Source organism: Diceros bicornis, chromosome 1, assembly GCF_020826845.1.
Source record: "Diceros bicornis minor isolate mBicDic1 chromosome 1, mDicBic1.mat.cur, whole genome shotgun sequence".
Taxonomy (NCBI): Eukaryota; Metazoa; Chordata; class Mammalia; order Perissodactyla; family Rhinocerotidae; genus Diceros; species Diceros bicornis.
Genome location: NC_080740.1, coordinates 84,251,121 through 84,274,473, shown reverse-complemented (window position 1 = coordinate 84,274,473; position 23,353 = coordinate 84,251,121). Strand labels below are relative to the sequence as shown.

General features: G+C 46.3%; 1 protein-coding gene across 1 annotated transcript in view; it reads right to left on the bottom strand.

Moving 5' to 3' along the window:
* The window catches only part of DOCK2 (dedicator of cytokinesis 2), a 406,650-nt gene that overhangs the window by 34,190 nt on the left and 349,107 nt on the right, over positions 1-23,353 (bottom strand). The window contains exons 34-38 of the mRNA XM_058545716.1: positions 16,041-16,126; positions 9,535-9,691; positions 6,564-6,604; positions 2,267-2,357; positions 1,500-1,619 (exon numbers count right to left, since the gene is read on the bottom strand). Of these exons, the coding sequence (XP_058401699.1) occupies positions 1,500-1,619; positions 2,267-2,357; positions 6,564-6,604; positions 9,535-9,691; positions 16,041-16,126 (495 nt within the window). The remainder of the gene's footprint in view (positions 1-1,499; positions 1,620-2,266; positions 2,358-6,563; positions 6,605-9,534; positions 9,692-16,040; positions 16,127-23,353) is intronic.

Below are 23,353 nucleotides of genomic sequence, written 5' to 3'. Positions count from 1 at the left end.
ATTATAAAAACAGCGTTCAACTGCTCAACTCCTGGGAATTTACAAGCCCTTCTACAGACATTACCTCATTTTATCTTTCCAGGGAAGGTGGGGAGATCAGACTAAGACAGATGCGATGAACTGCAGCGACAGGGCAGACCAGAATTAAGTGTTAAATTATGTCCTGAGGAACTGGAAGAGGCCGTGCAATTCAGAGGGGAGCAGGGCTGTAGCGAGGCTGGGGGACTCAAGAAAGGCCTGATGGAGGGAATGGCCAGTCAGCGGGTGCCTTGAAGGAGGAGGGTAATGCTGATGACAGTAACACCTAACAAGATATTACTATGTACCAGCTCCTACACTAGGTGCTCTACATGCACTTTCTCACCTAATTTTCACAATACAACTAGGAAATAGGTACTATTAGTATCTCACTACCGTGGGTGGGGAATTGGAGTCTCTGAGAGGCCAGGGGAATTACAGGTGGTAGAGGAGCACGGTGTGAAAACCAGGCTGTCTGGCTCCAGAGCACTTAGCCACCACGCCATGTCTCCTACAGCATGAATGGTAGCATTTGGGTAGCTGTTTCCTGAAGGTCCACTGGAGACTGGAGGATGGGCAGCAGTTGGTCTGGCCAATTTCCTGACCAAACCCAACAAGCCTCCTGTCCTTGTTGTTTGGAGATCAATGCTGGCACCACAATGTCATTCACACCTTCAATTCATTAATGTATTCAACATGTATTTATTGGGCCCTGCATGTCAGGATCTGTGCTAGCCACTGGGCGTTCAGCAGTGGACAAGACAAGTCTCTGTGCTCACAGCATTCTAAAGTGGGGAACCAGACAATGAACATGTAAAAACAAAATGAACAAGGTGATGTCTGATAGTGACAGACTTTGAAGAAGCAATAGGGTGACTCAGGGTAGGGGTGCTGCTTTGTCTAGGGTGGTCAAGGAAGGCCTCCTTGAGGAGGTGACATCGAGCAAAGCCCTGAGCTGTGAGAAGGAGCCAGCCATGGGAAGCTTCGGAGGAGAAATGCTCTAAGCTGGAGAAAGCAAATGCAAAGGCCCTGAGGTGGAAAAGAGCTTGGTATAGAGCATGTGAGCAAGAAGGAGCCTGGTAGGGATGAAATGAGAAAAGCAGTCAGGGGACAGCTCACGTGGGGCCTCACAGGTCATAGGAAGGATTGTGTAATTGGTTCTAAGTGGGGGATCTCATCTAATGGGGGAGCCATTGAGACGATCACCCTGTTTCCTATATGGAGGAAGACGTGTTGGGGGCAAGAGAGGAAGCAGGGAGACTGCGTAGGACTCACTGAGTGTCCAGGTGAGCAATGTTGGTGCCTTGAATGGAGGTGGTAGGAATGGAGATGGAGAAAAGGTGGAGAGAAGTGATAGGACTTAGGATCTGGAGGGAGAGCTGACCAGACCTGCAGATGGATTGAGTATGGGGTACAGGAGAGAACTGCCCTTCCCAGTAGACAGGGTCCCCACAGAGAGAGGAAGGGCAGGGACAAATTACCTTTCCTTTGTCAAAGTAGCCTATGATGGTCTCATAGAGAGTCTCCTTCAGCTGTCGGTGGGTCTGGGGGTGCTGCTGGCCCGTCTGCATGACCTGTGATGCACACTGTTCATCTGACCACTGTGGAGAGAGAACACACGGGTCACTGGGGGCTGAGGGGCAGCCAAGGGCAGGTGTCTTCCCCACTGATGAGCCTGCAAGAAGCCCTGCAAACACCCCTGCCGGCTTGCCTGCCACCCTGGGTGTCAGGGTCGGTCAGAGAGATGCTGGTCTGCAGTTTCCATTGGGAAGCACCTCCTGATTTTTGCTGAGTTGTGCTTATTTGACTCTCTATTGGCTCATGTGTGGTTGGTAGGAATTTTCTCTGAATCCCGAGGAGACGTGGTCCCAGTTCTTCAAAAGCCAAAGGAAATACTTCTGATTTTGTCCAGCCACAGCAACATTTTCAAGAGAAGGAAAACAGCTCACTGGGCGTGCTAATGATTTATAGTTGATGTTTGGATGTTATATAAAGCAGTTTGGATGTTATAAAACCGAAAAACATATCTCGGGGGGTTATTGTTGCTGCTAAATGTGAAGGTCACTCGAAACCTCACGTGACAAGGTGACACAGTGCAGAAAAGTAACCCGCCTGGTCAAGAGCTTCAGGATACACAGAAAACAAAATTTATTTGGCTAATTCTTTTTCTTTTCTTTCTAACTTTTCAACTCGCTATGAGGGCCCTAGCAGATCCTAGCATGAATCTGCTTTGCTGGAAGGGCAATACCTTTAGAAGCCAGGTGTGGAGAAGGAGCGTGTACGCAGCCTCTGTGTAATTGTCACAGTCCAGGTGAAGATCACGGAGCTTGTACAGGTACCTGTTTGGGGAGATATGCTGAGTGACCAGGTACAGGTGATAAGGAAGCAGGTGGTAGGGCCAGGTAGGAGTCAGATAGAACAACTGGGCACAACTGGGGTCACGGGGAGGCCTCTACCCAAGCTAACCAGCCCCCCTGCATGGGTGATAATGATAGCACCCAGTGTGTGGGGGCACTCATGACAGGTACTGTGCTAAGTGTTTTAAATTCCTTAGGTCATTTAATCCTCATGACAACCCTATGAGATGGGCCCATTGAGGAATCCCATTTTTAGCTGAGAAAACTATGGCTTAGAGAAGTTAGGTACCATTCCAGTTGGTATTCAACTTGATACTGACGACTCTGGCCAATGCAATATGACAAGTAAAGGAAATCAAGGAAGGAAATATAAAGAACTTGTCAGAAGTAATGTGCTAATAAATGTAAGAGCTGGAATGTTATCCCAGACTGACTCCCCTCAGAGCCCATGCTCTGATCATTATACCATTCCAGGAGCATGAACGAGCCATAGCACTGTAAAGGGCAGCTCCTTCCCTCTCTTCAGAGTTCTCTGGGTGTAAAGGAAGCACATTTTCTAGTAAGAAAAGGAAGTGGACCAGGGGCTAGAGAATATTTAGTCTCCTCATGTGGGGGCCTCGAGCCGACAGCAGAGAGAATCTACTATTCAACCATAATCACATTCCCACCTCCTGTCCCTTTGCAAAGTGACGTTCAGTTCTGAACCCTGGGATGACACTACAGTCGAGGCATATTGAGGACAGGAACAGGAACAAAGGAAGAAAGCTTTGGTCAATTCTTAGATATTTGATACATAATAAGTATTAAGGGCCAGTGAATTAACTTCTCTGTGCCCTAGTTTGCTCATCTGTAAAATGGAAATGCTCACTGAACCTACCTATAGAGTTGCTGAGCATTTAAAGGACCAAAAAGGCCACGTACGTAAGGCTCAGTAAGTGACAGCTAGCATTGCTGCTAATAAATGTGAGTGTGCACTGAAAGTGATTAGCCTATAGCCAGTACTGAGCAATGACAGCTATTATCTATTATCGTTGTGAACTAGGTTCTTCTACAAAACATTCCCTCCTGCCCCTGATGGAAACAGAATCCAGAGCCAAGAACCACTGCTTTGGTGGGTTGCATGTCACCAGAAGCATTTATTTAAACCCAACCGGTAGTAATTTGGTGCAGGGAAGATGCTGTGATGTGATGTCCTTGGTCCCTTCCTCTGAGAGGAAAGGCTCTGTCCATAATCATGCCAAGATTCTGCCTGACTGTCTGACCACAGGGAACAAAGGGCTTCTCAAGCATCTGCACTCAAAGCAGGTCTCAGTGCTCAGGCTTAGGTTCCTTAGAAGAAAGCTTTCCGCACAGAATGTCACCAAAGGAGGAGCTAAGCATTTAATGTCCTTGGCCATGTAAGACGCGGTTGGTGGGCCAAATGCGGGCTGCCTGACCTCAGGATAACGACTGCCAAAGATTTTTAGTTGAAGGAAGGTCCACTGGTAGTTTTTTATAACTAATGAGCCAGGACACTCTAGTGACCTTTTGCTCGTTCCTTTACTCAATCAGCAGAGTTGTACTGCGCACACAGGCTATACCAGGCATTAGCGATAAATGATGGCAAAAGCAGACACCATTCTCAGGGTTCCAAATTTATAGTGTAGGAAAAGAGACAGATGTGAATCAAATAATCAAGTAAATAATTGCAGAAATAGAGCTGTGATCAGTGTTGTGAAGGAGAGGTCGATGGTACTACGAGAGCAGGATTTATTCAGGTGGGGAGAGGAACAACTTCCAGAAAGGTTTCTGTAGTGTGACAGGTAGGCTGGGATCTGAAGGCGAGTGGGGGAGACTTCCAGATGGAAAGACTCATTCATTCATTTGCCTGTTCACAAATGAGAGCTTTATATAGTATATCAATTCATCTTCCCAATAATCCTTTTATAGATAAGAAAACTGAGACCTCTGTTAAAGTAGACAGAGCTAGAAAGAGGTTCAACACCAGCTATTTCTGCCTCTATTGTCATGGCCTTTCCACTCTCCTCCTCCTTTAACTTTCTGCTGATCAATCAGAGCTATCAGTGAACTTGCACATGGCCTGCACGTAGGGAGTGTTGAGCCTGTAGTCCACCTTTAGAGACCCCTATGAACATGGCTGAATCCTACCCTATCTCTTCCTGCCCATCCCTTAGATCCCTAGATGTGGGTCCAAAAAACTTGGGAGAGCAGCCAGAGAGACAGCTTCCCTGCTACTTTTAACTCCTTAAGAGGCCAAGGCACTCTCTCCTCTCCTTTGTCAACTCAAGAGTTTGAGGATCTACTACAGAGCCCAAAGGAAGCCATCCTGATGTGCCTGAGCAGGGATTCAAACTCAACACCTACAGGTGCCAGACGGGCAGCTTGAGTGAGGTGTACGGGTTGCAGTTCAACAGGAATGGAGACGATGTCGTGACTAGAGCGCTCCAGCCTCGTCTGAGGGGGCTGCCACCAGCCAGTCTAGGCCACGGCTGTCAGGACAAGATGAGTGTCCAGTGTTGCCACACCTTCTGAGTTTTTCTGAGAAGACGGAATTTTTGATTTTTATGTAAAATCTCTAGATTTTTAAAATTTGGCAACCAATTAAAAAATGTCTTTAAATACTACGCCTGCCAAACAGAACAGGTTTTCAGACTATGTCCTATTTACAACGTCTGTTTTAGGCAAATGTGGTTTTCCTAGATTACTATAGAACTCAAATCTCCAAAGCTTATGGAGATCTGGGATTCACCATCTGTGTTTCTAAAATGGGAAGGAGAGGAAAGAGGGTGGAGGGAGGGAACCATGTGCCAGGTACTTTAACTATAGCATCTCATTTAATCCTCAGAACTGAAGGTAGAACGGAAACATTCTACAGGGGGAAACCTCAGCCCAGGGAGACAGAGTGATATATCCAGGGTCACAGAAAAAACAAGGGACACTCTCAGGCCCTGTGATCCCCAAAGCTTGGTGCTACTACAATAAGTCATGTCGAGTGATGTTATAAATACTATCCAAGCTCAGGACAACCTACGGAATTATCTTTTTTTCCAAATGATAGTTCCTATTTCTGGAATAACACTAAACTAAGTACCTAAAAATATCTGCAGTAATAGCAGAGTGAGTTCAGATTCGGAGTCTCCGGCCTTGGACAGAACGTGTCGAAAGCCTTGAAAGTGCCGTGCTCCTTAACCTTCTGGTCAATTCCACTTTGTGGGTTCTTTTCTCACAAGGATATACACATAGACATGTGTGCAAGAATTTTGTCATTGTGCTATTTTTGACAGGAAAAAATTGGAAACAACCTAAATAGTCAACAATGTAAGATTGGCTATATAAATTACGGTATATTCTAGAAAGGGAATTTTATAGTTTCATTAAAAATGATGTCGAAATACATCTGTTGACATGAAATTCTTGTCAAGCAAAGAATAAATTATGAGCAATAAGATCCCATTTTTACAAAGAAAATGCATGCATAGAATTTGATCTATATACAAACATAAGAGGGTCTGGGAGTATGTATGGATTATGGCAGTTTATTTCATTTTTTTTGTTTTGCTTGTTTGTATATTATGAGTTCTTTTTGTTTTGTTTTGGTAATAAGTATGTATTATTTTTGTAATGACTAAAAATAACAGTAATAATAATAATGATTAAAAAAACTTTGGAGAAAAAATATGAGATTCTGAGAAAAACTGGCAAGGGAGTTCTTTGCTCCAGGCTAATATCCCCCCAAAAACCTTCATGATATGTTCAAATAAATATCTTTTAAATGCCTACAAGGAAGTGGGCATCATGCATCTTCGTATATTTTTTCCTTCAAAACTGGGCTGGCCATGGTCTAACTACATGCCTCACAAACTCTGGACTGGGCTCCACGTGCCAGCCCTGTAACTAATGCAGATGCAGTCACCAGCTCAGTCCACAAGGTGGGTGAAGGAAAGTATGATCTGTGGATACAGCAAAACAGCATGGCGGCTCAGAGAACTCCAAGCGGACTTTGGAGGTTGACTGTAGGAGAATGAAAGGAGCTGAATCTGGAGAGATTGATAGCAATAAGAACACAGAGGGCCTCAGTGTCAAGAAGATAAGTTTAAATTCTATCCTGAAGGCAGTGGGGAGCCATTGATGAATATTGAGCAGGAAAGTGACAGAGCAGGTCTGGGTTTTAGAAAACAGAAATCTTACCTTATGTACATCTCCTCCCGATTGTTATCTTTGTAGAAATTCTAGGTAGGGGAGGAAAAACAGCAATGAGTGTTTTTCTTTGCAGAGCAGCAGCGGTGGAGGGTGTAATGATGGAGATAAGAAGAAGATTGCTATTTGCTGTCTGGGCACCCTGAGATGGGAGCAAGAAATTTACTTTCCTGAATGCATCAAACAGTCTCATGAGGAGATTCTGCCTTGAAAGTCACTTCCCTGATCCTTAGACTGTAAAGGGACAGACGAAGTATTTCAGCCATCACATATCAGGGGGAGCCATTGAGCTATTTGCTGCACTAAGAGCTGGGCTGCCAAGACTGAGGCAGTCTACTTCAGCAAAGTCTTCTGTAAAAGGCAGCCCGGTTTGATCTTTAAAAGCTCAGATCCTGTACTGGGCTGCCCTGAGTTGGAATCAGAGTTATAGCAATCATCAGAGTCATAGTACAGTCGTCCCCCCTTATCTGGGGACACATTCCAAGACCCCCAGTGGATGCCTGAAACCACGGAGAGTACTGACCCCTGTATAGACTATGTTTTTTCCTGTACATACATCCCTATGGTAAAGTTTAATTTATAAATTAGGCACAGTAAGAGATTAACAACAATAACTAATAACAAAATAGAACAATTATAACAGTACACTGTAATAAAAGTTACTGCAGATCTTAGCAACCTCGGCATACGATTTTTTTTCTTTCCTTATTAACTCAAGAACTTGCACCCTTTTACATAAAGGAAGCACTTTATAGCATCTCTCTGGCATATATCTGATCTGTCAGCATCACTACTCTTGTACATTGGGTGCATTATTGAGTAAAATAAGGGTTACTTGAACACAACACTGTGATACTACGACAGTTGATCTGATAACCTAGACGGCTACTAAGTGACTAACTAAGTGGGGGCAGGAGGGGGCTAGCATATACAGCATGGATAAGCTGGACAAAGGGGTGATTCACGTCCCAGGTGGGATGCAGCAGGATGGTGTGAGATCTTATCACACTACTTAGAATGGCGTGTATCTTAAAACTTATAAATTATTTATTTCTAGAATTTTCCATTTATTTTTTTTGGACTACAGTTGACGGCGGGTAACTGAAACCATGGACAGTGAAATCATGGATAAAGGGGGACTACTGTAATAGTAATCATAATAGATCCCAGTGATAATAACAGATCATAACTCCTGATAGTGCAGAACTATCCTGACATAACTCCTAATAGTGCAGAACTATCAACAGTTATAAGATTCCACAGCCAAAAACATTTAAACTAGCAATACCCAGGAAGCCTGATTCCTATTCCAGCTCAGGGTCCTTTAGGCCATTAGTCATCCTGGGCTCCACCACCAGAGATCCCAGTTCCATGCATTTTTAAATAAGTCCTTACAGATTTTGAGGCAGGAGGTCATGATCCGATCTGTGAGCCACATTTTGAGAAAACCCTGTTTCAGTTTTGTTTTGTTTTGCTTTGTGAGGAAGATTAGTCCTGAGCTAACGTCTGTTGCCAATCTTCTTCTTTTTGCTGAGGAAGATTGGCCCTGGGCTAACATCCGTGCCCATCTTCCTCTACTTTATATGTGAGATGCCACCACAGCATGGCTTGATGAGCGGTATGTAGGTCCGTGCCTGGGATCAGAACCTGCGAACCCTGGGCCGCCACTGGGCCGGCCCCAAGAAGACCCTGTTTTAATCCAATGCACCCACATGCACCTGAGGCTCAGAGAGGGGGAGGTGATGTGTTTCAGGGCACACAGTCAGGGGACAGAACCACACTAACCTCAGCTCTCCTTACATCTCCCTTCATATCCTGTCCTCTTCCCTGATACCATGTTTAAGCCACACACTAAAAACTAGCAGGGTCTAATTGCTTATGGAACTGCCTGTCCCAAGCTTTCTCCCTGGTCAGAGTCTGACTGTTCAAGGTCAATTTCTTCAACCAACTTCTGTCTCTCCATAGAGAGAATCTGCTGAACTCCTGGAGAACCCCTCCTCATGCTCTTGATGTAAATCGGGCCTGGTGGAGTTATTAACAGTGAATTCTTTTCTGCTGTAATCAGGATTTTTAAACTCCCATTAGCATTTAAGAAAATCAATGGCAATGTCTAGGCTGTTAAAAAAGAGTCAACCTAGGGTAAACAGAGGCCACACAACGGAACCACGGGGACAGGATTTGCATTTCTGGAGCACGAGGGTTGATGTGATGGATGCCACGTGGTCTTTTGGCCAAATTGATTCACTTAAGCCACTTTAGCGGGGGCTGACATGGTGGGTATGAAGCACTGTGGCTGTTACCACCTGTCTCATGACCACATCACAGGACGTATGAACGGAGACTGCTGGGGAGCTGGCCCAGGGCTGGTCACGTGGTATAGGGGTGAAGAGCCTGGTTTGGGATTAGCTGCTCTGGTTAGCCTGTCCCATAGTAATTTTCTATAAATTCTAGTTATTAGTATTACTCCATTCTGTAAGAGAAGGGAAGTAATATGCAGTGAGCATTTAACCATGGGCTAGGACTGCATAACCTATAAAACAGGTGCTAGTATTTTCTCCACGGAACAGATAAGCAAACGAAACCTTCAGAAAACTTCCTTGACTTGTCCATTCTGTTAAAGACTAGGGGTAGGATGAGAACCCATGGGCTGTGTGACTCTAAAGCTCATACTCTTAACCCATCTCTATGGCCATCTTCCTTCTAGGTCATGTGTTCAGTGCTAAAGGGAATATTCATTATTCTCATTTCATATATAGGGAAAGTGAGGCACAGGAAGGTAAAGCGACTGGCCTCAAGACACAGAGATAGCAGATGGCAGAGCAGGGATTCAATCCCACGTTTTTCCGGTCTCCAAAGCCCTTAGTGCTACTTCTCTATCAAGAGCAATAGTGAAACCAAAGCCAGGCCTGCCCCAGGTCTCTGGTCTGACCGGCCCATAGGAGGGCTGGCCAGCCCCACATACCAGCAGGTTCACAGTGCAGCTCATGCGGTTGTCTTTGCTCTCATCTGTCCTCACAGCCCGGTAATCCAGCAGCTTCTCCAGGAGGCCTTTGACCAGGGTCACAAAGTTCTCCACTGACTTGGAAATAGTTGGGTGTTCCGCAGCACACTCCATCAGGCTGTGGGCAAAGATGGGAAGGCAGTGAGCTCATGGCCAGGGAAGAAAGAGTGAATCAGTGAAGCCAACACAGGAACCAGGATTGGTTCCTGTGTTGACTCATTTTGTTCATTTACTCAATCACTTACTCATTTATACACTTATTTGTCCATATAGTGTTGCAAGTATTTAATTTTTTTTCCCACTCTGGTATGGGAAAAATAAAAATAGAAATGAATTTCCAGTGTGGGCAGTAGTGTGGGGAAATGGTCACTCTTACACACACACATTGAGAGGAAATCAGTACAACCTTTTTAGATAGCAATTTGCACAATATCTATCAAAATTGTAAATGCATATATCCTTTGACTCAACAATTCTACTTTGGGGAATCTAGTCTAGAGAAATATTCCCAGAAGTACACAAGGATATATTTATAATAATTATAAATTGCGTCTAATAGTGAAGTAGCTGGAAACATCTTAAAGGTCCATCAATAGGGAAATGGTTAAATAAAGCATATTCACAAAAGTAATTCTACAAAGCCATTAAAAAGTATGAGAGATCAATATATTTTGACACAAAAAGCTCTATAAAATATACAGTTGAGAAAAGTGATGTCTCAGAACAATATTTGTTTTTTAATTAACCAACTCACATTATGTCCCAGGTATTATTCTACCTCTTACAAATTTTAACTCATTGAATCTCCCATCACAGTCTTATGAGATGGGATGTTTGCAGATGGGGAAACTAAGGCATGGAGAGGTCAGCTAACTTGTTCCAGGTCACACAGTGGTAAATATCAACAGTCTTGCACCAGCATCTGTGCTTCAACCACCAAACACTGCATGTGAGTGGAAGTGCGTGTCTCTATGTATTTATAAACGTGCCATATGTAGTCAGGAAGGATAAACATCAAACTCTTCAGAGTGATTGCTTCTGACAAGGAGTATAGGTGGGGGAATAGAGGAGGACAATGTTCATTTTTCAATTTAAATGTGAATGTATTATTTGAAAAATTTACATTTTTGTAATATTAATATTCTAAATTTTAAAAACAAAAATAAAAAAAGTGGCATTCTTTAAGCATCTATGAGTTGCTAGGCGTTGTGTGGGGTAGGGATGGGGAGAAAGACATAAAATAAAGAAAGAAATATAAAAAAAATCATGCCTACCCTCAGACGGCCCATGGGTTAGGTAGGGAGAGCCAGGTGGACCAAAATTTTGATTAGTGACTACTTCTTATTAATCACTTATTCTGCACCAGACACTGTACTAATCACTTTTTCTTAAGATATCATCACGGTAATTCTGATAAGTAAAAAGTATTCCCCTCATTTTACAGAAGAGGAAATCAAGGCTCAGAGAGGTTAATGACCTTCCCAGAATCACTCGGTAGTCACCGATGACCTTGGGAATCAAGACAATCGCTGTTCAGTATCTTCCTGCAGAGAAACACTGCCGTGTTCTCAGACATTCCAGTAGACAAGCGTTACCTGGGCTACCATTTGTTTCTGGCTACTCTCCCAGGGGCAGTTTAAGTCCCAAGAGCTCCTAGGAGGGGCAAGGGGACAAAGGCAAGGACTTCAGAGGGTCATTTCCTCCCAGAAGCCAAACCAGGCTGCAAGGAGGCGACGTCTCAAACTGTGGCCGTGATCAGACAAATCCGTCTTCACGGTGAGAGAAGCACCTGTTCCTGGGATCTCAAGGAGAGACGCAAACTGCCCTGTGATTTAGGCCTGTCTGGCTCAGTCACAGCAGTGCCTGACTCCTTCTGGGACGGGGCACTCCCGGCCCTGCTTCCCACCCTACTGACAATGCAGTGAAGTTCCATCACAGTGTTTGGGTGTGATTCCTCACAGCCCCCCCGGCGCAGAAGGCATCTCAGGGCCTGAACGCAGCCAGACCAGTGGTTCTCTGCCCTGGCCGCAGGTTAGAACCACCAGGGGGACTTTTACAAAGCTCAGTGCTCACCCTGGGTCAATGACTTTGTATCTTTGGGGGTGGGAGCTAGGCAGCAGTATTTTATTTTTTAAGCTCTCCAGGTGATTCCGATGTGCAGCCAACATTAAGCAGCACTGGTTTAGCCCACTGTTGTGCAAACTTCAGTGTGCATGGGAATCTCCTGGGCATTGTGTTAATCAACTCTGTTTCAGCAGGTTTGGGTTAGGGCCTAAGATTCTGTGTTTCTAACAAGCTCCCAGGCGATGCCAATGCTATTGATCCTTTGAGAAGCAAGGATTTAGAAGAACAAAATTTTGGCTTTCTTAGTTTTTCTATTCTTTAGGCATGAGGTAAGAAAGCTGCTCACATGGTCTAGGATTGGTGAGATGGATGGGCAGATTGACTTGAAATCATCCGTCCATCCATCTATCCATCCATCCACTCAACATGTAAAGTTATAGGAACTAGGGATTCACTGACCTCCAGGAGGTCATAGTCTAGCAGGGGAAGCAGATATAGAAATAAAGCCTAACCATAAAATATAATGATACTACCACTTATTGAATACTTCCTGTGTTCTAGACGCTCTGCCAAGCCCGTTTTATTGATTATCTTGTTTAACACTCACAGAATCTCCTTGAGGTGGGCATTATGATAACCTTCAATTTATAGATGAGGCCTGAGGCCCCGAGAGCTGGGTCTAATCTTGGTCCTGCCAAAGTCACACAGCTGTTCCTTTCCTTTGTGTCCCATAATGGAGTATAAGTGACAATGAAAAAGAGCTGTGAGACTCTGGAGGCGATGCAGATGATTCTCCACTCAGTGGAAGGAGGGATGGCAGAACACTCAGCTCCTGGAGTTTATGCTCCTGCCTTGTGGGGCATGGGGGTGGCTGGAGGGAGCTCATGGCTCCCTGGAATTGACTGGCTTTCTGCCTGGGAGGCCTTCAGAGAGGAGCCCAGGCTCATACCCTCGGTCGGTGCTGACAGAACTGGATTTTCACTTATTCTTTTAAAAACTATTTTTGGTGGTGAACATGATGTGGTCTATACAGAAGTCAAAATATAATGATGTACATCTGAAATTTATATCATGTTATAAACCAATGTGACCTCAATAAAAAAAATTAAACCAGGGCCAGCCCCGGTGGCCTAGTGGTTAAGTTTGGCATGTTCTGCTTTGGTGGCCCGGGTTTGGTTCCTAGGCACAGACCTATACCATTTGTCTGTTGGTGGCCATGCTGTGGCGGCAACCCACATACAAAAAGAGGAAGATTGGCAACAGATGCTAACTTCCTCAGCAAAAAAAAAAACAGAAAAAAATAAAATAACTAAAAGCTATGTGTGAAGAGCCTCTTAGGACAGATCCTCTTTCAGGTACCAAACTGGTTTGGGTGGGATCTAGGTCCCTGGAACACACATTTTCTGTTCTCTTCAGTCTTTCAGCCCCCTTGCCGCTTCTAGAAAAATTCCTAGACAGGCGGAATACAGGAGGGTAGAGTGTGTCTCATTACTCCATTCAATGTGGGACCCTCACTTTAAGACAGATGCGGACTAATGGGAGTGGGCTCTGAGGAGAGCGCTGAGGGTAGGGAGGAGTGGAATGCTGTGTAAGGTTGTATAGCTTGTGCACTGTGCAAGAGCACATGAGGGCTGAAATGCATCCCCACTCCATGCCCTAAGCCTTGTGCCCTGGTGCAGGGCTGCAGCTGCCACAGGAAGGGAAGCCACGTTCTAGTCACAAAGGCACTATGTAATTACCAAGCTGTGTGCCCACAGGACTGTGTCTGCCCAGAGCGGGCCCTATATACCAGTGGAGGCCCTGAGTGAGGGGCAGAGAAGAAGCGCTGGAGGAACTGAGGATGGCTAGCCTGGAAGAGGAAAGACAGGTAGGCTCATGGCCTCAAACAGACACATCAGTATCCACCTGGAGAACAATAATAATAGCTAATATTTCCAGACTACCTACTAGGTATCAGAAACTGTGCTAAGCCCTTTACATGACTTTTCTTATTTAATCTCAACAAAAACTCTAAGAGCTGGATAGTATTTTTATCTCCAATTTGCAGATAGGGAAACTGAGGCTCAGAAAGTTCAAAGGAAGGAGCAGGGACTGGGCCCTGGACGTTTTGATGGGGCCCTGACTCCTCGGGTTGGGCTTGATTAGTTCGGTAAAAAATCATTCACACCTGTCTCTCAGGAAAAAAGTAATGAGCTGTTTTTAATTTCCTCGACCTTTAAGGACTCCTTTTATAAATAATCACTCAGGAAGGATTTGGAAATCCTGCTGATGGTCTGAAGACTGCCGCAGAGCCCCATCCGCTTATAAAAATGGAAATTGCCAGCGCCGTACATGGTTTCACTCCTGGTCAATATTTAGATTTTCCTTTTTAGAACTTTAAGATAAACACTGACTCAGGCAAAATGTCATTTTTTCCCTCAGACAATCAGCCTAGATACCCACCTGAGGAGCAGGTGGTGGGTTTCTCCTTCTGGCTGAGCGGTGTTGGCATTCTAGGTGTTTAGTGAGGGCTGTGCCCAGTGACAGGAGGGGCTGCCTGGGATTCCATTCTGCCCGCTGGGCAGGGCAGGGAGGGTCATTGTGAGGGTCAGAGCAAGGCCTTTAGTTTGCTTTTGTTGTTAAAGTTTTAATATTCAAAAAAGATTGGGGAAAGAATTAAAAATCAGAGTTATATCAGAGAATCATACAAATCAGGGAATCTACAATTAGGAGGAAATTTGGGGTGTCTGAACCACACTCCTAAACCTTGGGAGAAGTCCTCATGAGGGTGGCAATTACCACAGTGTCAGGGACAGAGACAGAAACTGGGAGCAAGGTGAGGGATCAAGGTACATTTACTGAGCTTTGACCTGCTGTGTGCCAGATGCTTTATAGCTGTTCAGTCTTCAAAACAACCACAGGAGGCTTATTATCCCAATTTTATTACAGATGGGGATACTGAGGCCAAAGATGCTGTGTGATTGGCCCAAAGTTGTGCAGCTGCTAGGTGATGGAGCCAGGATTAAAACCCAATATCTTTCTCCAAAGATATGCAAATGGACAACACACACATGACAAGATGCTCAACGTCATTAGTCATGAAGGAAATGCAAATCAAAATGCCAATGAGATATCACTTCACGCCCACTAGGATGGCTGTAATCAGTAAGACAGATATTAACAAGTGTTGAGGAGGATGTGGAGAAATTGGAACCCTCTACACTGCTGGTAGGAATTTGAGTGGTACAGTTGCTTTGGAAAAAAGTCTGATGATTCCTCAAAAGGTTAAATATAGAGTTACCATATGACCCTGAAATTCCACTCCTAGGCATGCACCCAAGGGAACTGCAAACATATGTTCATACAAAACTTGTACATGAACGCTCACAGTAGCATCATTCCTAATAGCCAAAAAGTGGAAACAGCCTGAATGTCCATCAACTGATGAATAAACAAACAAAATGAGGTATATCCAAAAGTGGAATATTATTCAACAAAAAGAATGGCAATAAAAAGAAATGAAGTATTGACATGCCACAGCGTGGATGAACCTTGAAAACAAGCTATATGAAGGAAGTCAGTCACAAAGGAACATACGTTGTATGATTCCATTTATATGAAATGTCCAGAACAGACAAATCCACAGAGACAGAAAATAGGTGGGGGGTGGGGAGTGGGAGGGAGAGAGAATGACAGCTAAGGGGTTCTGGGCTTCTTTTGGGAGGTAACAAAAATGTTCTAAAATTGACTGTGGTCTTGATTGCACAGTTCTGTGAATATACGAAAGGCCATTGAAGTGTACATTTTAGGTGAATTGTATGATATGTGAATTATATCTCAATAAGCTGTGAAAACAAAACAGTGTCCTGATTGCAAGTCCAGCGCTCTTGAGTACTGTCCACCGTCCACTGCCTCACCCAGGCCTGCGCGCTGGAGTCAGGCAGAGCCGGGTTTGGGTCCCGGCTTGTCCACCCGACTAGCTTGGCCCAGTTTCCTTGGACAAGAGACTTCTCTGAGCCTCAGGAGCCACCTCTGCGACATGGGGATCAAAGAGAATAAATGCCACTAAACGAGACAATACACAGCACTTAGCATGGTGGCCATGCTGTTGGCTGTGATCAGTATCTGCCAAAGACTAAAAAGGAAAAAATAGCAAGAATTTTTCCACAGCTAAGAGAAAACAAAAGCAAACATTTTGGTGGATTACTTCCCTCTTCCCAACACAAAGTTTCTTTTTATCTGGCTCATCAATATCCAAAGAATAGCCACTCTAGAGAGAAATGTGAGGTTTCTTCCAACAGTGGAGATTCTCCAAGACCCGGGAGCCTCCAGGCTGATCTTCAGGGGAGCACAGAGCCCCCAGAGCCCCGGAGCCCTGAGCCCTCCAGCCTCCCCCAGCCCTCCCTGCTGGGCGCCGAACTTACATCGACTGCAGGAGCTGCATGTACTGCTCGTCCCCTCGGCCCCCTTCCACCTCGTGGTCCAGCTTGAGGATGATTTCGTTTTCAAACTGAAGAAGTCGGAGATGAAAATCAACCATAACAACATTAGAAGGCTCAATGTTGAAATTAGTCAATTCGGTATTTTAACCCAAGCTTTAGGGAGCACCTGTCATCTCCTGGGTTTAGTGCTGGGATCCGGGAATGCAAAATGGAACAGGATACTATGTCTGCCTTTTACGAGTTCCCAGAGAATGAAGAGGAACAAGAGATGATAAGTGCTGGAGCAGAGAGATGCGCATGAGGGAGACAGAGGGGGGGAGGGGAAGGAGGGAGGGAGGGAGGGAGGGAGAAAGGAAGAGAGAGAGAGACACAGAGATAGAGAGATGGAGAGAGAAAGGAGAGTCAGGAAAGGCTTCTCATGGCCCATGCCATTTGAGGTTGTTCTCAAAGTTTACGTTGAAATTTTGCAGGAAGATGAAAAGGGGAACGGCATTTCAAGCAGAGGGCACAGGCACAGCACGTACAAAGACACGCAGGTATGTGACAGAGCACTGCATCCTCAGGGAATGGCATGTTGTCACGAACAGCTATTATTTCTGCTGGCCTAGCATTCTTCTCTCCCTATGGTGATCACACGGGCCCTAATTTTAGTCTGGGGTACTCGGGTGAACTGACCACACCTCCCTAGCTCCAGGTGTGGGTACCTGACACAGGCCTAGCTCCTAATCTGTATCTTCCATCAGCCAGACCCCAGGAATAGTAATTGCCCAGGCCAACCCAGTGAGACTCAGATCTGAGGCTTAGTTGGAACTCTTAGTAAAAAGAGTCTTTCTGTTCAATTTGAAGATGGAAGGTTGTAAGCCTGAGGCTGCTGGAAATGACCACAATGAAAGAGCCTGCCTGAGAATGACACCAGTACAGAGGAAAGCAGAGAGGAAGAGACGAAGAGAGACTGAAACCTGATGCCATTTTTGAGCCCTGGGATCCAGCCACACCTGAAGCTGTCCCATTTAACGAGCTGAAGCCCCAGAGATCAAGACTGGTGACAACCGTAATGGTCAGAGACCAGACTTTATAAATGATCTGAAAGTAAATACGGACCTACAGTTCCACCAAATCTTGTTACACTGAAGTCAGAGAGTGTTCTATCTCCCTATTTTCAATGTCAAGAAGCATCTCACTCAGTTGAGTTCATGGCTTATTCAACATTTTGAAGGGCCATACTGTATCTCTTTTGCATGGCTGTAATGCAAAATTGTTTGTACTGTTTTAATATCATAGCCTGATGAGTCTATCCAAATCATGCAGTCCACCGCCCCCCCTTCCCTTCCATTTTATCACCAAATAAGAAACTGGCACCTGCAGAAGGGAAGGAGGCCTTGGTAAAGGTCACCAAGGTCAAGGGAGCCCTTGGGTGCTCCTGGCTCCTAACCCAGCCTCTTCACACTCCGTCCTCACAATAACTCCATGAGGTCTGGAGGTTAAGGATCGCCTTTACATGCGATAATGCATGAAGAGCAGCCAGCCCCTGCTTGGCACCAGTTTCAGTGTCAGTTACTATTACAGATGAAGAAGTAGAGGCTCAGAGAGTTTAAGTGGCCTGTCTAAAGTCTCAGATGAATGGCAGAGATCTTTGGCACTCTTTCCAGAGCACAAAGGATCAAGCCCCGTCTGGTTAATTGGAATCTTTAGGTGATGAAGGGCAGGGCCCAGATTCACATTTCCTCTGGTTCACATATCATCCGTGCTGCCATTGTTCTCTCACTTTGGTGTGCTGAGGGTCAAAGGAAAGGACCAGAAGCTTGTGCTGATACAACACAAATGAGAAAGAATGGCCTGTGAGTTTCCCCAGTTAAGTAAGATTTATGGAGGGAGATACACAGGCCTGGAAGACTGGTAGGTTTGTGATAAATATGAAAAGGGTAGAGGGAGTGGAGTGAGCAGAGGTGTGAAGGTGGCAATATGGAGAAAAATGAGGACAGCAGGTCAGCTGGAGAGGAGAGTTCAAGAAAGAAAGGAAGAAGAACCGAGACCTAGATGAGGGCCAATCTGGCGAGGGTCTGGCTGCCAGTCTGCACGAGAATCACGCCCCTTAGAGGATGCATGTTGTGAAGCATTTTGTGTGTGTCCAGTATTATCCAAAGCTGGGGGCTGGGGGCTATCACGATTAGAGATATCTACTGTGCCAAGCCTCGGGCAGGAAGAAATACGCCCAGGGACTACAAAAGTGGGCTCTGATGAAAGACTGTCTGGCTCTAAATGTCTGCTCCATTCCTTCCCCCATCTTGGGAAAGCTAGCAGGTCTTTCCAATCCTCAGTTTCATAGTTTATATCAGGGGTCGGCAAACATTTCTGTAAAGGGCCACGTAGTAAATATTTTAGTCTCTGTAGCAACTACTCAACTCTGCTGTTGTAGCACAAGAGCAGCCAGAGATAATACATAAACAAATCGCCACGGCTGTATTCCAATAAAACTTTATTTACAAATGTAGGTGGCAGGACAGATTTGGGCTATGGGCCATAGTTTGTCAATTCCCTATCAATATCATAGGGATAATAGTGGTACCGACCACATGGGGTAGTTAGGGGCCTAGAGGAGATTATATATATAAAGCACCAGGGAGCGCATCCACTCAAGCGTGCCCTGGGTTTGCTCATCTACGTATGATTACTGCTAATGTTATTGTTATTCCTGCTGAGTGTTACTGGAAAGCAGCTCTGGGGGAGAAACTAGCATTGTTTCCTGTCTGAGTTGTTCAGTGGTAAATGCTGGCACGATTCCTCCTTGTGAAATGAACTTTTGTTCGGAGCAGAGAAGTGGATGGGGTAAATAAGCACTTGTCTCAGGGTCACAAAAGAGCCACAGGGAGGGAAATTACAGGGTGCTAGGGGATGTGCAGAGCTGGATGACGCCCGCCACGCCCTAGCCCTCGGGGCAGGCTGGAGAGTGAGGGTCTCAGTCAAGTGTAACCCCGGGCAGACTCTGGCCCATCCTGCTCCCAGGCAGGCACTGGGCTCAGGAGGGGCTGTGACCACAGCCTCTGGCATCAGACAGACTCGGTTTGTATCTTGCTTTTATTATTTTCCCCCTGCCATGTGACCTTGGGCAAATTAATAAGCATTTCTGAGGCTCAATTTTCTCATCTATTGAATGGAGATTTAAAATAGGCCCTGCTTTACAGTGGTGCTGGGAGAAGTTAATGGGAAAACCCACGTGAGAGGCCTCGCAGGGCACCTGGCCCATAGTAAGTGCTCAGTAACTGTTAGCAATTATCATGACATTGTAGACATTGTCCTCATCATTGGCATCGCAATCTCATTTAATCTTCAAACAGCCAAAGGAGACGGATATCATCATCCCCGTTTTACAAATGAGGAAACTGAGGCAAAGCAGGACCTTTGTCTTAGGTTTCAAAGGATGCATGAACTTGACCTAGGTAGGCCCAAGGGTCCAGCATATGGTCCCAAACATACACCACGCCGTGTCACTGTGACAGGCCTTACCCCCAACAGTGTCACTATGCAGAGCTTAGGATGAAGCTCGGCTCCTCCAAATTAACTTCACTTTCACCCACAGCTACACGACGGCATCACATCATTGGCTCACCCCACCCCTGAAAGGTGAATGTTTGTTAAGGAGTGTCCTTAACAGCTTACTTTCACAGAAGTCAGATGCTAGAGACCTGACATGAATCTCAAGAAGCCCTCCTCAGGAAAGAGGGAGTGAGCTCCAGGAGCCCAGACCCCAGTGGGCCTCCCTCTTCCACCAGAATAACCTCACATGGGCCTCACATTTGCATCCTGCCTTCCCTGGGTTGCTTCTGCTGCCTCTCCCGTCTGCTTTAGAACATCTTGGCTATTTTCACCATCTTCTTTGCCTAGAACCCTGCTGAAGTGTGCAACTGAGGGAACAAGAGCCCTTCCTCAAATGTATGGTGCTGCCTTTGACCTGGGAGGGGCAGAGAAGGTGTGAAAGGCCAGGACGGCAGAGGGATGAGGATGAAACTGACACCTGTAAGTCAGCCTTCAGCCTCCTTTGTTAATGAAATGCCCATTGTCCTGGAGCGGGCGGAAGCAGACTTGGGAGGAAGCTGGAGAAGATAATGTCATGTGAGAAGGGATCCCTGGGGGAAACAGTCCAGCTTCCTAATTTTCTTTGAGTTATCTCATCTCTGCCTGCTCCAGCTCATCCCCCATGGGGCTTGGGTTTGGGAACCTATAATGGTATTATGATACCCATTTTATAGATAGAGAAACTGAGACTGAGAGAGGTTAAATAACTCACTCAAATTTATTCAGCTTATCAGCAGCAAGTCTGTCTGACTCCAAAGCACAGTGTCCAGAAGACAGTGGGTGCTCAGTACATATTTACTGAATTGATTTGCTCTTTTCCACATTATGTTCTAAGTCATTTGAATCATCAACTTACTCCATGCCAAGACTTAGTCTCAGTGAAATCTGCCAAACTGATATCTCTGCCCATTAATTCATTCAACAAGCAATTATTGAGCTCCTGCTGTGTTCCAGACACTGTTCTAGGTGCTGCTGTCCAATGCTATCATCTCTTCCTCTCTGAGAGATGGGTTCTCCCCGGGACCCCCTGCCTGCCGCAGGCTCAGACCCTCAGGCTGACTGGTACACAGGCTTGTTCTACAATCTGCATCATAGGTAGCTGCTCTACAATCTGCATCATAGGTAGCTCCAGTCTCTATGCTCCAGGATCCCCATTCCTTCCCACTAACACCATCTAGAAAGCCCACAGCCCCTCCCTCCACAGAGAACGGGCCAGCAAGACAGCTGGTCTATCTAGCCCTAGGGGTTACTCAAGCAGCGGTCAGCCACCCTCATTACCCTACACTATAAAAACATTCGCTGGAATGTTTCTCCCTATTCTGAGGCCCTTCCTCTGAAATGTGGTGGGATGGGGGTATAAATGCCTCCATTCACCCTGGGAACGTTGACATGGTACACACCACACTCATGTCATGCTCTCACAGGTGCTGGCAGGTCAGGGCTGAGAGATTGGCTTTGGCCTTCACAGAGCTCACAGTCCCGTGATGGAGACAGACCTGTGAGCAGATCCTCATGCTCTGTGGGACAAGTGATACCCCTGCACCCCACGCAGGCAGGAAGAGATGCACGTCACCCTGACCGGGTCATGGCCATGCCAGCCAGAATATGGCCAATCCAAGGCCCCTCTTGCCAAAACCGCCCTGTCCACAGTCCCACTGAGAGAATGGTGGAGGGTATCAAGGATGGGGCATCCAGTCCTGGGCAAAGGACAGACACCCTGAGATGGTCTGAGTGAAGTGCCGTATCATGAGGGGTAAAGGTTATCAGTCAAATGCATCCGCTCTCTAATTCGGGCTAGAGGGGGAGACAGGGAAATCCCGCAATGAGGTTGCAAAAGAAACCCAAAGCAGAAAGAGAGATTGCCCTGGAGCCCGCTCCCCAACCCCCCCACCTCCCACCCCTCAGTCTAACCCTTCCCGTCCCAGTTCCAGCCCAGCACAGCCTGTTTGAGCACATCTCTGTCTTGCATCCGGATGAACTACTGCCCCAGGCTCAGGAAGGGCTTTCCCAAAACGTGAGGCCTCAGCTGAAGGATGACGGGGATCTCTCTCTTCAGGTGAAGAAGTTGAAAGGAGAGCCCAAGCAAAGGCGTGACAGCAAAGGAACTGCCAGAAGCTGGGCGTCAGGCCAGGGGGCCTGGTGTGAGTTGGGAGCAAAGGCTCTGTTACGTTTGCCTCTTGGCTCCGCTATTTCCTTTAAGAAACTCAAAGGTTTGAAGAAAACCCTGTCATCTTCCGGGCACCTGGTTCTTCTCTTAGCTGAATACTTTGGCATCATGCACCAATGCCAGTTTGCACACGAGGCCCCCTGGATTTCAGACCCCGGTTCTGGGGTTCACTCTGGATCTGGCCGTCAGGGCTGCTTGGGGCTCATGGCGGCCTTGCCTGTGCCCTTTCCTGGGACACCCTCCACGCTGCCCACTCTGAACCAAACAGCCACACCTGGGCCCGCCAACCCACAGCTGAGCTCCCACCAAGCATGCCGGCTGGGTTTCCACGGGAAGCTGCCCCGTTAGTCAGCGATTGTCCCGTCTCTTTTGATAAGGGAGAAGCGAAGAGAAGCAAGTGGGGAACATGCTTACGGTGAACACACACCTAGAGTGGGAAGCCCAGGGAGGACCTCACTCACGGAAAACAGGTGGGGGCACGTCATGGGGATGTCGCAGTAAGGAAATCCTTCAGGACAAGAAAGTCACACCACAGGCAAGCCTCTGAAGACATGAGGCCCCCAAACCCCACTGTCAGGTCGCAGTCCAGAAATGACTGGTTCACTTCTCTTTAGGACCATCAGCTACTTGGAGTGTTTCTTTTGCACACCTGTTTCCAGGACATCTTCTAAACCAGCTGGTGCCCACACTTTTGGAGGGAGTGCTGATCTGAGGGTAAGCTCGATGCCCTTCATCTCATGTTGTGTGCCCGTCACATGTTCCGAAGCTCACAGACTTGGCTTCCCCCTCAAAAGGCAGCAGATTCCAAACTGCCTTCAAATGCTCAGCCCAGGGTTTCACCTTCCACTCTCCCCCACCCCAGCTGGCTGGATATGATCTCTTTCTCCATCTGAACTCTTCAGCCTTTTTTTCCTTTTTTATTTTTTTACAGGCACCTTGCAGAGAGGGCAGCTAGTCACTGGCCTTCCTGGGACTAGAAAGCCCCCACTAATCCCTGAGTGGGGAGATGGCCCTCTCACAGTGGTACCATCACAGCCAACTGTCAGTCTCTTTTTCTTCTCAGAACAATGTTTTCCAATGTGATTGGCAGAGTGGTACATCCAATAGACATTTATTGCACAAATAAATTTGAGAAATTAAACAGGTCTGTTCACTGTGGAACCTCCCAGTGCCTCGACTATGTTAACGTGCACTGGAAGTCTCCAAGAAGCATCATGATACGCAGTGGCTTCTTCAGGTATTTAACCTGGAAACCCTCCTCCCTAGAGCCTCTGGTGAGATCAGTGCTCCTCAGAACATATTCTGAGAAGGCACTGCTTGAGAAGATGCCATTCATTCCTTCAGTCCGTCAACGTTTACTGCGACCATACCGGTGGCTGGATGGGGCAGAGGACACAAAATGGGTTTGGAATCAACATGACTTGTGTGTTGCAGCCTCTGCTCTGCTTCTTTCTGATGTGTGACTTCAAGCAACTGCTTTCACCTTGCTCAGCCTCAGTGTTTTCATCCTTAAAATGGGGATGATAATGCTACCTACCTCACAGGGTTGTAATAA